This window comes from Mus caroli, unplaced genomic scaffold (assembly GCF_978045245.1).
Source record: "Mus caroli unplaced genomic scaffold, Mus_caroli_1 scaffold_8, whole genome shotgun sequence".
NCBI lineage: Eukaryota > Metazoa > Chordata > Mammalia > Rodentia > Muridae > Mus > Mus caroli.
Genome location: NW_028227263.1, coordinates 39,350,869 through 39,368,826, shown reverse-complemented (window position 1 = coordinate 39,368,826; position 17,958 = coordinate 39,350,869). Strand labels below are relative to the sequence as shown.

Sequence of the window (17,958 nt, the reverse complement as noted above, 5' to 3'; positions counted from 1 at the left end):
GAATTTGTGGGACCTGCTATAGATAACCCAAATATTATTTTGTTTTCTCAACTTTTTTCTGCTTTTATTGTGATTGTATGAACTCACGTGTTCTTTCAAGACTGTACATTTGATCAACAGAGCAGCCTCTCTTCAGGATACTTCTCTGTAAACACATACAACTCTGAACTTTCAGCAAGCAGCAGTCTTGGTATACTGACAGCATACATGTGTGTAAACACATTTCTAAGGATGCAATGACCATGACAGGGTAAATAGCATTTACTGAAGAGGTCTTTCCTCTTCACTGATTTTATGTATGATCTATGCTACCTTTTTCTGCCATGAGGAATTGCAACCAGCTGTTTCCTGCACAAAGTGCCCTTCAGCACCATAATAACAAGAGCCCTCTAATTAAAAAAAAAAACACAGCTGGAAAACACATTATTGTAGAATATATATTAACTTCCAATAACATACACACACACATTCTCTCTACAGTGGATAAAATTTAACAACAGATATATCAAATCCAATGCTACTCACAGACAAAATATACACATATTGGTTATTAATTTTTAGCTCTATTTTTATTATATAAAACATTTTTGTGTATAAGGGTGCAATATGGATTAAACTGTACTAATGTTCAGACCAACCCTTATTTAATATGGTACTTGGTGATTAATTCTGGGCTTAATTGACAAGCTTAGATAATGCAGTTCATTAATAGTAAATTACTCTGTAGCAGAGGATTGAATTGTATTCTAAAGTCAAATCACAAAAGTAAAAGGTTGGGCTGGCTACAAATTTAGGACTGTGTAAAAGGCATCAAAATGTTGGAGCTGTGGCCCAAGAAGGGTTGCTGTGACCAAGGATGGCCACCAAGTGTGGAAAATATTTCTGTGAACTCTTTAAATTCATGGCCTTCCTGTATATCTTTGCATTTGAGATCTGGTCTAAGTCTTGTCAACAGGATAAATTCTCTGAAGAAAATAGGATTGGGAAACATCTGGAAAATATTGAATGGAATGCCCCTGTTACAATGCCCTTACATGCACTGCCTTAAAGAATCATGTTCTAAAGTTCTGTCTGTCAGATCTTGACCAATTAAGAATTGGTTGGCTAGAGAGATGGCTCAGCAGACAAAAGTGCTTGCTATTCTTGCACAGGACCCAGGTTCCATTCTCAACACCTACAATGTAGCCTACAACTCCTGTAATTCCAGTTCCAATGGATCTGACACCGTCTTCTGAGCTCAAGGGCTTTTATACATATGCCATACATAAAAATTTACATGGGCACATAGGTGAGCTTGTGCAAACAGGCACAGAGGCTCATACATTAAATCTTTTTAAAATGTTGAACATTAGGGAATGAACTTGAACATAATACCATGTACCTTGTCAAATACTTAAAAATTATACATTAAAAAGTAGCATTAATATAGCAAAATTCACTCCATGTAACCACAATTAAAAATTCAATATGGGCAGAGAATCAGGTAGACTAACTCTAGATCTTCACCTCTTCTTCCTCTCTTTCTAATACATCCTCACAGTCTCATTGCCAGTTGTGCAGCAGACCTCCTCCACAGCCTCTCCTTTGCTCTACCCTCATTTCCAGTATATCACCTTTCCCCAACTCATCCCAGTATCTCAACACCTGGTTCCAGCAGGCAATCCCTGAAACCCTAGTGGCTACTCCAGCCAGGAAAGCAAGTAGACTAACTGCAGATCTTTACCTCCTACTCCTTTCCTCCAAACCAAATCCCCAAGTCTCATCCCCATTTTTGGTAGCAGAATCTTGTGCAAACCTCCTTCCCCCTTTCTCTAGTGGATCACACAGATCTTCTCCCCCTAACTTTCTTCCCTTTTCTGCCCAGTATCACAGGAAGTTATCTGGTTCTTGGGCAGGTGGACCTTAGAACTACAACTCCCATCATTCCATAATTTACCTGGCCCTTGGGCTGGTAAGGTTTACAGGTTAATTTCAGGAATTAAGCTATCAGTGTCTCAGAATTCCCAACCAGGTAACACACAGCCACCATACCCACCTAAGACCCGAGAGGGCAACAGAAACTAAGGACAAAACACACACCCAACAAAGACAAGACCATATTAGCACCTGAAAACACAATCTTCCCAATCCCAGAAGTCTATGATGATAGAATAAAAACACAGTCAGTAACATCCAGGAAAGTATTTCTCCACAAGAACCCAGTAACCCTACACAGTAGGTTCTGAGAAGTGCAACACAGCTGACACACAAGTCAGAGATATTAAAATACCCATGATAGAGGTCCTAAAAGAGGAAATAAATAAATCCCTTTTTAAAAAAAAAATCTATGAAAACACAAATAGTAGAAGGAAATGAATAAAACTGTTCAAGACCAGAGAGTGAAAGTAGGATCAATAAAGACAACCCAAAATAAGAGAAATCAGTATATGAAAATTTTAGGAATTCAAACAGGAAACTTAGAGGCAAGCCTTAACAACAGAATACAAGAGATGAACGAGAATCTCAAACATTGATGATTCAACAGAAGAAATGAAGATTTCAGCTAAAGAAAATGTTAAATCTGAAAAAAAAAATCCTGCCTGAAAACATCCATGAAATATGGCACAATGTGAAAAAATCAAATCTATGAATAATAGGAATAGAGGAAGGAAAATAAACCCAAGTCAAAAATACAAAAATATTTTCAACAAAATTATAGAAGAAAATTCCCCTAACCTAAAAAAGGAGATGCCTATCAAGGTACAAGAAGCATACAGAATAAATATCAAAAACTTCAAGGGGAAAGGGCATGTAACATAAAAGGAGACCAACTATAATAACATCTGACTTCGTAATAGAGACCGTAAAAGCAAAACTTTCAATCAAATATATAAAGAAAATAAGATATTCCATGATGAAAAAAACAAATTTAAATAATATCTATCCAGCCCTGCAGAAGAAACTAGAAGGAAAACTTCAAGCTAACCACAGAAGTAGTTAACCACACCTCCAAATAATTGGGATCAAGAAACAGTGCTTATTGATATCTCTCAGTAACAATGGTCTCAATTCTCCAATAAAAAGACACAGTCTAACAGAATGGATTAAAAAACAGGACCTATCTTTTTGCTTCATCCAAAAAACACTCCTTAACATAAGAGAATACATTTACCTTAGAGTACAAGGATGGAAAAATATATTTCAAGCAAATGCACCTAAGATGCAAGCTAGTGTAGTCATTTTAATAACTGACAAAATAGTCTTTGAGTAAAAAAAAAGTAATCATAAAAATATGGAATTACATCATATAGTCATAAATGGAAAATTCCACCAAGAGGACATTGCAATTCTTTTTTTATATACACATTTTCTTTTTATTTATTTATTTTTTTAAATAGGTATTTTCTTCATTTACATTTCAAATGCTATTCCAAAATCCCCCAGACCCTCCCCACTCACTCCCCTACCCAACCATTCCCACTTCTTGGCCCTGGCATTCCCCTGTACTGAGGCATATAGAGTTTGCAAAACCAAGGGGCCTCTCTTCCCAATGATGGCCGACTAGGCCATCTTCTGATACATATGCAGCTAGAGACCAGCAAGATTTTGCTGAAAGGACCCTGATATAGCTGTCTCTTGTGAGGCTATGCTGGGGCCTGGCAAACACAGAAGTGGATGCTCACAGTCAGCTATTGGAAGGAACACAGGGCCCCTAATGGAGGAGATAGAGAAAGTACCCAAGGAGCTGAAGGGGTCTGCAACCCTATAGGTGGATCAACAATATGACATTGCAATTTTTAATATCTAGTCACTAAATACAGGCATTCAAGTTTGTAAAAGAAAAAAAGGCACATAGTTTGTAAAAGTCTACTACAGTTTAGACCACATTTTAACCTTCACACAGTCACAGTGAGAGAGATCAGTACCCCACCCTTGTTAATATACAGGTCATCCAGGCCAAAAAAAAAAAAAATGCTGGGCTAACTGACCTTATAAACCAAATGGACCTAACACATATTTCAAAACATTTCACCCAAACACAAAAGAATATAACTTCTTCTCATCAGCTCATGGAACTTTCTCCAAAACTGACCACATACACAGACACAAAGCACATCTCAACAGATACAATGTTTATATCTTATCTGACAGCCATGGATTACAGCTGTATATCAGAAATAAGAGATGGCTTACAAACCCATGGACAGTGAACAACTCACTACTGAATGAAAAATGGGTCAAGACAAAAATTAAGAAAGAAATTAAAGACTTTCTAGAATTGAATGAAAGTAAATATACAGCATACACAAACTTATATGATGCAATGAAGCAGTTCTAAACAGTAAGTGCATAGCACAAAGTACCTATATTTTTAAAAAAAATGGAGAGAACCCTAGAAGACTGAAGTAAAATTACAATGCTACTTTATTGATTGTTTCTATTTCTAAGAACAAATAGGGCTGCTGAAATACACTGAAGGCAGAAAAGACTGGATTTGAAATCAAGAAACTTCACAAGCGTTAATACTTCCCTAAACAATACTAAGCAAAAGGATATTTAAAAAACAATAACAAAAAAATAGAATCTGTGGATTTATGCTCAGGAACGAATCTTTAGTTCACCACTGCCAAATTACCACATATAGAGACTAAACAGAAACAGTTCCACAAGGGAGTAGTAAAAGAAAGAATACAATTGAAAATTTAAGTTCCATGACTAGACTCAGAAATGAAGGTCTATTTATTTCTTAATTAATTGGGTCTTTTTAAATACTTTCTCCTCCTCATTCCCCTGAGTAAATAACTCTGGACAATTCTATTCTTTTAGGTATCAAGCAGATGTGTTCTGTACTTAGTGTCATATTATAATAAAGCCTTTGCTGGGATCTGATGTTCTCCATATTACAAACATGAATTAATCACTGGATAATGAAAAAATGCATGATTAGAGTTAAAGGGTGAACTTCTCCTCCTCTTGGCCCTTTCAGATGCATCCTCTACCTGCTCACCTTGCTATTTGACTAAAGAGTATCTGCTGGGTTTATGGGTTGTGTAGATAGGATCCTTAATTCACCAGGTTCCACCTGGACTAGAATATCAAAGGAGCAGAAAGTAGGTGAAGAATTGCCTTTAATCATTTTCTCATGGCTTGCTCACACAGACACAGACACAAACACAGACACACACACACACACACACACACACACATACACAATTTATTCCATAGCTCTTGCCTGGTGGACTTTGCATACAGCTACCATTCCTGGTTCCTAGTTCCTTCATTTTAGTCCTTCCGGCATGGAGTTGATTACAACCCTGAGATGTGTAATTATTTCTTGTTGGTTTCAAAACTCTGTATTGACATTTAGAACGGGGGCTTATCCTGATAAGTATGATCTCTGTGAGTCTAAAAAGAGTGTGAGTTGTCCAGAGAGCCTCATTTATTCCTCCTCACTGTTCTGGTCCTCTTCACTACCCACCTCAGACACATGTGTGTACACACAAATCGTACCTAGATCACAATGAGGTATTATGTAATATTGACAATTTTTTATTTGGTAATGAAAAGAAATACAGAAATAACAAAGGAAAACACATTAGGATACGAGATAGACAACAACATGTGCCATAGTTTAAAAGATATATATTTTGTCTTAGAAGATACTAAGAACTTAGACAGGTCTTTTAGAAAGACCTTCTTAGAACAGGCCTCTGGGTCATGATGTTTGGGTAATGCAGAGGGTTAAATATTGCTACATATCAATCAAAACAGTGTCACTGCCAAGAGGGAGCAGTGTATATCCACAAAGAATGAAAGCAGAAGCTCAGAAGCTCCTCACTGTCAAAGAATAAATAAGAAGGAAGTATATCTTCCCTCCTATTACTTCATATATTATAACCCTTTTCCTTCAAGAGAGGAAGTATGGGATAAAGGTGAAAGTGCATGTCAATGGACAAAACCCAATGATGAACAGCCTACCATAGTTTCCATTCATACAGAAGACTATCTAGCATGTGTTATATGTAGGAAGTCAAGAGTATCTGAGTCAGTGGGTGATTCTAAGCCTGCTTGAGAAGTTCTTCGTGGCTACTTTCCACAAAGCGCCCTTTACATCTTTGTTCCTAAGGCTGTAGATGAGGGGATTAAGCATAGGTGTCACCATTGCATAGAAAACAGATACCAGTTTCTCCTGTTCTTTGGAAGACTTTGGGGTCATGTAGGTGATAATCCCTGATCCATAAAAGAGGATGACGACCATGAGGTGGGAGCCACAGGTAGAAAATGCCTTGAACCTCCCTGCAGCTGATTTCATCTTGACAACAGTTACTATGATATGGCCATAGGACACCAGAATTAAGGAGACAGGTATAAGGAGAATCACAACCCCCATGAGGAAAATAGCCATCTCTGAAGTTTGAGTGTCTGTAGAAGCCAGGGCCAAAAGTGCAGGGGCCTCACAAAAGAAATGAGCAATACTGTTGCTGCCTCGATAGGGAAGTCTTAGTGTGAAAGTGGTGTCCACCACAGAGACTAAAATGCCACTAGTCCATGACACTGTAGCCAACTGGATACACACCCTCCATGTCATGATGCTAGAGTAATGTAAAGGGTTACAGATAGCCACATACCGATCATAAGACATCACAGCCAAAAGGGCACATTGTGTGCACCCAAAGATGAGAAAGAGCAGAAGCTGGGCTGCACAGCGTCTGAATGAAATAGTCTTTTTCCTTGAAAGCAGATGGATGAGAGCCTGTGGAACAATGTTGGTAGAAAAGCAGAGGTCAGCCAGTGACAAATTACACAGAAAAAAATACATGGGTGTGTGAAGCCGAGAGTCAGCCCGAACAAGGAACATGAGAAATAGGTTTCCAAGTACAGTGACCATATAGATGCCCAGAAATAAGATGAATAGCAGCTTCTGGGTGTGGGCGTCATCAGAGAGTCCCAGAAGAATAAATTCTGTCACCTGTGTCTGATTTTCCTGTCCCATAGTTCATCTGTTTTATTTTTTCATCAGGAAGTGTCTATGAACACAGATGTGTCTAATATAAAATTATAATATTCAGAGTTTGGAAAGCTTAAAGATACCCCCAATCACTGGGAAACATTTCAAAACTTCCCTTTACTGGTTCTTCAGAGATTATCATGCTACAAGACTTGGAGCATTTACAGTACTTAGACAACAGTGCTTTATGAAATAGAACATTTGTAGTTGGTGTCATCTGGCAAGTTGGGAGTAGATGAAAAGAATCATATGTTTTTATTCTGGGCATCAGGCTTCAAATAACACAATGGTGAATCAGATTGCATTAATCTGTAAAGCTATAATGTGAGGGTCCCAGTGTATTATCTGTGGAATCCTCATGGCTTATGCATTAAATCTGTAAAGGTATAATATGAGGTTTTGGTGTATTATCAGTGGACTCCTCGTGACTTATGCTGCTCTCACCACATTCCATCCATCTTATGATTGTGTAGGATTTTTAAAAGATAATTTTGTCAAGTTTTCTCTTCTCTGAAAGGACAATAACAAAGGTTTAATTAAGGTCTTATAAAGAACCAATATGCTTTATCAAACTTATTTCTTAAATAAGAGAAAATAACCTGTCTTGAAGGAGAGCAACACCTCAAAGGATAAGACTGACTGATAGTCTTTGGAAATCTTGTCCACAGCACCAGCAACAGCTGTAAAGAAACTTCAAAGACAGTGGACACAGCATCACCACAATGAGACTTCCATTTAAGCCATCAGCTCAGCTGGTTTCCTGGTACTCTCAAATAGTAACTCCCAGCAGTGAGATGGTCATCATCTTTCACTTCCTTCCGTTATCTATTGGCTACTTCTCCCAAAGACTATGAACCTTTTTTTTTTAATGATATCACTTTTACTGTGTCCTTTAGAAGACATGGAATAGTTTGTGGTTTAGTCCATGATTATGAATTAAGTAAATCAAAATATTTCCATCATATACTTAAATAGTTATTAGAAGGCTTGCAAATACCTTTAGGGAAATTGAATAAATTTTAAATAATAATTATGCTTTTAAAATAATAATAGTGTTTTCCAAAAATAAAGAAATTTAAAGCATAAAGTTTAAGTTCCTATGAAGGTGTTGAGCTACCACTCTTTTATCTATCTAGCAAAGGAGTCTCAAAATAGTATTATACAAGCACCCATATAAATGTATATTTATTTTGTATATGTACTCTGTACATAACAAAGTAAATGTAGCTACTAAGGAGAGTAATCATATTAAAATACTTACCTGGATAATTTTATAAAATATATGCAAACAACAACATATGGGCTTTACTAGCATGATAACAAATATGATGTGTTTTATCAGCATATTAATTGTTATATATAATGGTGGATCTAGAACAACTTTACTCAAAGTAATTATGACTTTAAATACTTAGAAATATCTTCAACAATTGCAATGTAATATAAAAATATTTCTTACTTTTATTGCTAGAAAAGCCAGATACTTTAATGGCGGTTTGAGTACGTTGCTGTGTTCAGAAGATGTCAAATTCTGTTATCAGGGAATGAAATAGAGATACAGTATTTCACATCCAGATTGAAGAACACATTTTAGTCCAACTTGAGGACTGTTGCATTCATTTCTCTCTAAAACATGAAAAAGACAGAAATGCATCCCACATAATCTACTAACAGGCTATTAGCATCTGGATGGAGTTGTGAGTCTAAGTGGCACAATGTTTCATAACAGGCTTTAAGAATAAAGTTGAGCCGGGCAGTGGTGGTGCATGCCTTTAATCCCAGAACTTGGGAGGCAGAGGCAGGTGGATTTCTGAGTTCAAGGCCAGCCTGGTCTACAGAGTGAGTTCCAGGACACAAAGAAATCCTGTCTCAAAAAAACAAACAAACAAACAAAAAAGAATAACGTTGAGGGGCTGGAGAGACTGCTCAGTGGATGGCTCAGTGGTTAGGAGTGTTGACTACTCTTCCAGAGGTTCTAGGTTCAGTTCACAGCAACCATTTGTACTGAGATATGTCCTGTGCAGTTAATTAGTTACTTGTCACCATGACAACATACAGAAGAAATGACCTGTTTTGACTCTCAGTTTGAGGATTCAATCCATCATGTTGGGGAGATTATGGGAGCAGAAATGTAAGGTTATGCGTCATATTACATCCATAAACAGAAGGCAGAGAGATAAATGCTGGCACTTAGCTAGTCCTGGATCCCAAGTCACAAATAGCATGCCCACATTCAAGGTGGGACTTCTCTTCTCAGTTAAACCTTTCTGAAAACACCCTCACAGATACACATAGAGGTGTGTTTCTATGGTGATTTTTTTTTTTTTTTGGTTTTTTTTCGAGACAGGGTTTCTCTGTGTAGCTCTGGCTGTCCTGGAACTCACTTTGTAGACCAGGCTGGCCTCGAACTCAGAAATCCGCCTGCCTCTGCCTCCCGAGTGCTGGGATTAAAGGCGTGCGCCACCACGCCCGGCTTTTTTTTTTTTTTATGGTGATTTTTAAAACCAGCCAAGTTAACAATAAAGAATAACCATTGTTACTCGTATATGTACTAAATGACGAAAGCCCACCTTATGATCATATCACATTTACCCACAGCTATTTACTCCTAAGGTATTTCCTACCTTATCTTAACCCATTCTCCATTCTAACCCCCCGAATCTCAGTAGCACATATATATACCCATTCACAAACACCTACTCTCAGATGCACACATATGCATGCAGAATTATCTAAATGCCTCTGCAGTAGGTCTGAACAAATTATATTTTAAAACAGTTGTGTTTCTGTGTACCTATAGCTGATCAAATACATGGATCACATCAAAATCACCTTTATTCACAGAAAATATGATCAATTGTAATACAATAAGAATATACAATGTCTTGGACTTATTTAACCTGAGTCAAAATATTCAGAGACAGAGATGACTGTTAGTCTGACACTAATGTGACTATGACTTTGCACGTGGTGGGGCTATCACTTACTCTGAGGTGACATTACAAGGTAGTACTCACACCTCCATTATTGTCATTAAAAAAAAACTCCCATACAAATGTGAAGGTGAAAATGTTGCCTTAAGGTCAGATAGTATCTGCTAAAATATTATTGTCACTGCTAAGCTTTCTAACATTTCATTTAGCTTTTTCTATGGAGTTTTTGTTTAAATGTTCATTCCTTTAGAGATAAACACCCCTTTAGTGAAAACACCACATACACACACACACACTCACACACACACACACACACACACACACACACACACACACACACAGAACCAAACCTGATTCTGTGGAAGGTCTGCTTACAACTTCATAACATGAAAATGAGATTATTCTTCACTGGGAACATAATACTGTAACCATTATTTGATAGAATAGATAGCTATTGTAGAAAAAACTTGGCTAGATCTATGCCAAAAGATAAGTAAATCCTACAAATCAAATATAGGTAAATGCAATTTATTTTCAAGCTGACCCATTTCCTTAGTTCATGTCAGACTTTCTCTTCTTTGCCAATCTTGCCAATTTTTTTCTCCTTTAGAAGAAAAAAATAAAGATTAAATTAGCATTTCAGAACTATTGAGCACATTTCCCTCTTGACAGAGAAAACCCTAGAATGGCATTGCCTATAGCATTGACCAAGCAGAGAGTAGGCATCTTATCATAAAGGTAGAGAGCTCAGTCAAAGTTGTAAACTAAGAGCAAGACAGGGTGGGAATGAGGATCCTCACTTATCTCACACCCTCCTGCTATATGTAAGGTCATATAGTAGCTCCTTTTAAATGTGGTGAATGTAATAAGTAGTGGAGGTGTTATGAGCTGTCTCTGGGGCAGTTTAGAGTACTCAGGAGAATTCTTTCTCATTAGTGTGAATGGATCCTGGGCTGTGTTTTCTCCCAAATGGCTGTAAAGAGGAAAGATAACACATAGTTATGACTCCCATCTTGCTAACAAGCCCTATCACTGTGTCCTACATGGCTTCTTTAGAGAAACACTGCATATTCTACCATATACTCCCTGTATTAGTTAGAGAAGTTTATTGGCAAACTATGAAGATAGTATGTCCTAGATGAGCATGCCTAGCTTTATGTCTATGTGTGGTGAGAGCATAATAATTAAAATCAGGGCTAAGTGATCGGTGTCTGAATCTCGGTGATATCACATGTTTGACGTTATTCTGGAAATTTGCTATGCATTTGCAGAATCCTAAGTTGTCCAGATGGGGGACTAAAATCCAACACAAATCAATGACAAAGAACAATTTGATACTATGGTTGGTGTTAGTAAAGACAGTACAAACTGAGACAAATTCCTTCCATGTCTAGTCCCCTCCCGGATTTTATCATGAAGGGATATTAGGTTTTATCAAAAGCCTTTTCTGCAGTTGTGGAGATTAATGGGTGTTCTTGAATCCATTTATCTGATGTGATATATATCATATATATATATATATACATATATATATCCATATCTATGGATTACATATGTTTAAACATCTCTGTATATCTGGAGTGAAGCCAAGTTGCTTATAAACAATGAGCTTTTTTATGTGTTCTTGAATTTGCTTTGTAAATATTTTGTTGGGAAGTTTTGCATCTCTGTTCACCAAAGAGATTGGTTTATACTTTTTCTTTTGGGCTGTGCCATTTTCCAGATGTGATGTGAAGACAATACTTGCTTTGTAAAGTAAATTTAGCAGATGCCCCCATCCTTCCTACTTTATGTTAGTTTGAAAAGTATTGGTGTTAATTCTTTAAGGTTAGAATTCAGCAGTAAATCCACCTAGGACTGGACAATTTTTAGCTAGAATTGTTTATTATTGTTGTTGTTGTTGTTGCTGCTGCTGCTGCTGCTTCCATTTCACCACTTATAATGAAGCTATTTAAATTATTATATCTTGGTTTAATTTTTAGGTCATATGCATCTAGAAATTCATCAATTTCTCTGGGATATTGCAACTTAGTGAAATATACTTTCTTAGATATATCCTAATGATTTTCTCTACTCCATTCATGTTTTCTATGATGTCTCAATTTGCACCTCTCTTAATTTGTGTCTCTTTATTTGTTTCTCACTGTCTTGTGTAGCTAAAGTTTGTTAATCCTCTTTATCTTTGCAGAGGATAAACTCTTTGCTTATTGGATATTTGTATTGTTTTTATAATTGTCCCTCTCTTTTTTATTCTTCAACCCTTGTGCCCATCAAGCATTCACGAACCCCAAAAGACCACCAAGGAGCTGGCCGACTCTGATTGCACTAGGGTCTCTTAATTCAAGCTAGCTTGGACCAGAGTGCCATCTCTGATGCAGCAGGACTGGACAGTGAAGCCCCAACCTCTCAGCTGGACAAGATTTTATAGGAAATGTCAAGCATTCAGGAGTGGAGGGGGCTAGCCTGTCACACATCTGATTGGGGGTCTAATATGGAATTATATTGCCCTTTAAAGTTTTTAGGAAGTGAAGTGCCGGGGGCAGGCTTGTAACCTGGAGGTGCCGGTTTGTTGGAGAATAACCTGAGAATCTGTGCTACACTCAAGTTTGTTAGGGAGTAATCTGGAAACTGGTGCCAGAGAATTCAGCCTTAGATGGAGTCTGAACCCAAAATCTGGTCTACCACCCTGATTGTAATTATTTCTGTCTACTGAAATTTGGTTGGTTTGTATTGTTCTTCCAAATCCCTGAAATGTATAAGTCATTTATTTGAGATATCTCTGCTTCTGCTGCTGCTGCTTCTTCTTCTTCTTCTTCTTCTTCTTCTTCTTCTTCTTCTTCTTCTTCTTCTCCTTCTCCTTCTCCTTCTCCTTCTCCTTCTCCTTCTCCTTCTCCTTCTCCTTCTCCTCCTCCTCCTCCTCCTTTTCCTTCTTCATCTTCCTCCTCCTCCTCTTTTCCTCTCTCCTCCTCCTTCTTCCTCTCTCTCTCTCTCTCTCTCTCTCTCTCTCTCTCTCTCTCTCTCTCTCTCTCTCTCTCTCTCTCTCTCTCTCCTCTCTCTCTTCTCTCTCTCTCTCCAGTATTTCTACCTTATTGTGAAATCTCACTGTATCCTATACTGATTTTATTACACTTTATTTTCTTAGAAATCACTCAGGAAGTTCTGTGTCCTCTTTTATTTCCTTGACATTCATGTGGTCATTTGAATGATAAATGTCCTCCATACCACATAAAATTGAACATTTGATCCCCACAGTGTTATTTGGAGAAGTTGTGAACCATTAGAAAGTGGAGCCTTCTCTGCCCCAAGATGGAGCCTGGGACGGCTGCCAAGTCTTATGACCTGCACCTGACTTCCTCATTATCTCAGACTTAGCCACATCTGAGCAGCCTGCACTGCGCAGATGCCATGCATCATCAGCTTGCCTGAGGTGTCCTCACTTGCTGTGAACCTATGGACTGCCATTACCTGACTGGGGTGATCAGGAGGAGTCAGTAGGAAGTCATGCCCCTGGGTTGCCCGAGGGATTCCTGTTTCTGCATTGCAATGCTAAGTGTTCCTGAATAAACCTGCTTGAACACACACACACACACACACACACACAAAGAGAGTGGAGCCTTGCTGAAGGAGATAAAGGGAGTTTTAAGATTTCATAACCTTGTTTCACTTCAGGTCTACCTTCTATATGTGGCTGAACCTGTGGTCTCTCAGTTTCCTGCTCAGCTTGTACTTTTCTATGTATCCTGACTCTCTGGACTCTCACTCTGAAACCATAAGTCAACATAAACTCTTTATGCCATAACTCACTTTTGGCTATGGAGTTTTGTCACAGCAATAAAAACTAACACAATTTATATAATCATTTCTTCAAACCTTTTTTTTTTGAAATATTATCTAATTCACTCTCATTGAAAACCATTGCTTTTTATTTTTATTTTTGAAGTCTCTAAATATTTTTTTTCATTTTTTTTACACTCCAGATTTTATTCCACCTCCCAGGTCCACCCTCCAACTGCTATACATGCCATACCACCTCCCCACCCCTATCTGCACGAGGATGTCCAACCACCCACCCTCCAACCTCCTGAGGTTGCCTGTTTCCATTCTTTCTGCTGGCCCTCACAGCTTCAGTCCCTTTCCCACACCCAATACCAGGTCAGGTTCACCTCTCTCCCACCACCTCCTGCCCACTCTCCTTCCCAACTCCCTCCCTGCCTCCCCACTTGTGATTGCTTTATTCTCCCTCCCAAGTGGGACTGAGGTGTGCTCACTTGGGCCCTTCAGCTTGTTGATCTTTTTGAATTCTGTGGACTGTATCTTGGGTATTCTGTACCTTTTTTTGGGGGGGGGAGGGTACTATCCACTTATTAGTGAGTATCCACCATGCATGTCCTTTTGGGTCTGAGTTACCTCACTCGGGATGATATTTTCTAGTTCCATCCATTTGCCTGCAAAACTCAGAATGTCATCATTCTTAATAACTGAGTAGTATTCCATTGTGTAAATAAACAAAGCTAATCAACAAACAAACAAACAAACAAACAACCCAATTAAAAAATGGGGTATAGAGTCAAACCAAGAATTCACAACAGAGGAATCTTGAATAGCTTAGAAGCACCTAAATAACTGTTCAAAGTCCTTAGTGTTCAGAGAAATGCAAATCAAAATGACCCTGAGATTCCACCTTATACCAACCAGAATGACTAAGATCAAAACCTCTGGTGAAAACACTTTATGGCGAGGATGTGGAAAAGAATAACACTCCTCCACTGTTGGTGGAATTGCAAACTGGTACAACCACTCTGGAAATCAATCTGAAGGTTCCTCAGAAAATTGGAAATAGATCTACCTGAAGACCCAGCAATACCACTCTTGGGAATATACCCAAGAGATGCCCCACCATGACACCGGGACATGTGTTCCACTATGTTCATAGTGACCTTATTTGTGATAGCCAGAAACTGGAAACAACCCAGATATCCCATGACAGAAGAATACATACAGAAACCATTGCTTTTTAATTAATACTTTTTCATGTTGTCTTGATTTTTATCTTTCTTGTATTTTTGTGTTAAGACTTGTTTGTTAAGAAGTTATTGGTTAGATGTTTTAATTACCCTCATTCTTTTGTTTTTGTCTATTTGTTTGCAATGCTCCAGAGGAAGTAGGTTACAGTAGTGTGAAGGCTTCAGTTCCTCCTCCAAGAGACTAGTATTGGCACCATAATCAGGCCTCAGTACTCCCCAAAATATACATTCCATCTTTGTGGCCCAGTCTCTATTCTAGCATTTCTTCCCAGGTTCTATGATGCCCAGATGACACAAACATTCATTAGCTTCACAGTGTGACATAGAAATACAGAGGAATAATCCTCAATCATAGAAAGAAACAAAATAGAAAAAAAAACATAAAGTATCATCTGAGTATGAAGAAAACAATACATTTAGTGCAGCACAAATATCAACTCAGTTTGTTTATTTTAATAACTAAGTAGAATTACTCTCAAATTTATTTGGGAAAATAGGAATCCACAATTAGAATATCAAAAGTAATTAGGCTGAAACTCTTGAATACATTTTAAACTGAGGAGTTATTGGCAATTAATAGCCACTGGGAGGACAGTCAGTTTTGTTATTGTGTTCTTCTTGTTGTTGCTGCTGCTGTTGCTGCTGCTAATGCTAATGCTGATGTTTATGATGTTGCTGTTTATTTATGAGAATAACCCCTGGTAAGTTAAGTAGGCTCTACTGAATGGCCACACTCCCCAAGAGTACACGGGAAGTACAAATTAGACTCAATAGGTTTATTTTTTTTAAAGAGAGACAAAAAATGGGTGGGTAGGGAAGAGGAGCTGGGTCTGCAAGGACTTAGAGAATGAAGGATAGATATGATCAAAATATACTATATGAAATTCTCAAAAACTAATAACATAAGAAAGAAAAAATTAAAAATAACCTAAAGTCACATCTAAAAATTGTCTGACTTGGGGCTAGTGAGATAGCTCAGCAGCTAAAGTACCTACTACAAACCCTAATAATCTCGGTTCAGTTCCTGAGACCAGGATAGTAGATTACCCCATGTTGCCCTCTGGCTCCACATGCTGTGGCACATGAACATACTCACATACATACACACACACACACACACACACACACACATACACACACACACATACACACTCAAATAAATGTAATTTTAATTGTCCTATTATAAATTATCCCTATGAACAAAAAACTTTGTCTTTATGTGGAATAGAAGTATAGAAGTTTAATAAAGAAAACATGGGTATAAAATGAATTCTTTTTTTTCCTCTAAAATGGACTACATGTTTGTCAACAGACTGATCTTATGAAGGCATTTTATTTTAATTTATGTTAGTAAACCCTTCAGACTCACCAGAAGAGGGCATCAAATCCCATTAGAGGATGGTTGAGAGCCACCATGTGGTTTCTGTGACTTGAACACAGGACCCCTAGAAGAGCAGTCAGTGCTCTTAACTGCTGAGCTGGAGAAATGACCCAGCCCATGAATTCATTTAATATAAATGCAAGTAGCAAATTAATCCAAGGGGTGTGTTTCTTTAACTTTACTAGTCCCCAGTAACCACACAGGGAAAAAAAAATCAAGATTTATTTCAAGCTGTACTTTAATTTCTGGGCAATTACTAATCTATTAATTCTCTAAAGCAATCTGACTACCTCCCAGCCATGATCCCATGATTTTTACATTATTATTGATCTGGCCTTTTGGGCTTCAAATGTTTTTTCTCTGGGTGTCTTCTCAGACCCTCTACTCCTCCCAAGTGATCTGAATCTCTCTCCCTCTCTCTGTCCTCACCCTGGCTAATAGAAGTTTCTGACCCATTCTCTCTCCTACACACCCATTGATTGATCAGCATTTATTGACAAGGCAGATAATAAATAGGAAGAATAGTTTACACAAACATGAGACAGGAGATTTTAGACATGAGCATTACAATGCTGTCTCATTTTTTCTTGTTGTTTTTGAGATATATGGGTTTTTCTTTCTTTATTAGATATTTTCTTTATTAACATTCCAAATGTTAGCCCCTTTCCTAGTTTCCCCTCCAAAAACCCTCTATCCCTTCCCCATCCCCTCCCCCTGCTCAGCAACCCACCCACTTCCTCTTCCTGGCCCTAGCAGTCCCCTATACTATGGCATTGAACCTTAACAGGACCAAGAGCCTCTCCTCCCATTGATGACCAACTAGGTCATCCTCTGCTACATATTACAATGCTGTCTCTTGATTGAAAGAAGATATGAGGGCAGGGGAATCAGCATTTAAATAACACAAGGATAACCTTAAACAGTGCACAAAATATTATTCCTACACATTGGAAAAACACATTGCCATGTTAATATTAGAGAAGTATTAAGAAAATTAGATTCTTGTTATTTTAGGTGGCCTTCTGTGTATTTTAGATGACAAAAACTACAAAAAACAGAATGGAAAGTGCAATGAAGTTACATTCCTCAACTGTAAAGCCAAAACCCAGGTGAGCCAAGGCATGCTCATCTTGAATTCAATTACTATATGAACAAAATCAGAAGTCAGATGGCTTTCTGAAACCCAAACCACATCATCTTCTGATGCTATTTTGAACAACATTTGTACAAGATATGAAAGAAAGACAGATACGTGCATTTGGCAAATTTAGCCTGTGATTTTAATTACAACACAAAGTGTTCCAGGGAGTTGCTGTAAAGGACAGAAAGGTAATAAAGCTAGGGACTCTCAATGCTCCAGGGAATCCCATGTTTACACAACCCTTAGGAACTCACCTTTAAATAGTTCCTCAAAGGAAAATATTTAGAAGCAAGAGCTAGGAGACTTGGAGCTTGTACTCAGCAAAGTAAAGTAGAGGGGCATAATTAGAATAAAGCTAAAATTCCTAAGATCAGTATGAGCTTTGAGAAACTTTTCCCAGAAGCCAGTGATGTCCTTTAAGTCTATCCCTCATGCTAGGTCCTAGGCTCCTTCATGGACGACACCTCCAACACTGTTTCTGTTCCATGTCT

The 17,958-nt window shown here is 38.0% G+C and overlaps 1 protein-coding gene across 1 annotated transcript; it reads right to left on the bottom strand.

Moving 5' to 3' along the window:
• Window positions 1-6,025: 6,025 nt before the first annotated feature.
• LOC110299118 (olfactory receptor 2D2) lies at window positions 6,026-6,973 on the bottom strand. Its single transcript, XM_021168728.2, has one exon. The coding sequence runs from the start codon at window positions 6,971-6,973 to the stop codon at window positions 6,026-6,028; it is 948 nt and encodes a 315-aa protein (XP_021024387.2).
• Between the last annotated feature and the right edge of the window lie 10,985 nt (window positions 6,974-17,958).

Excerpts from the sequence above, each read along its gene's own strand:
- LOC110299118 (XM_021168728.2), bottom strand. The coding sequence starts at position 6,973 with ATGGGACAGGAAAATCAGACACAGGTGACAGAATTTATTCTTCTGGGA.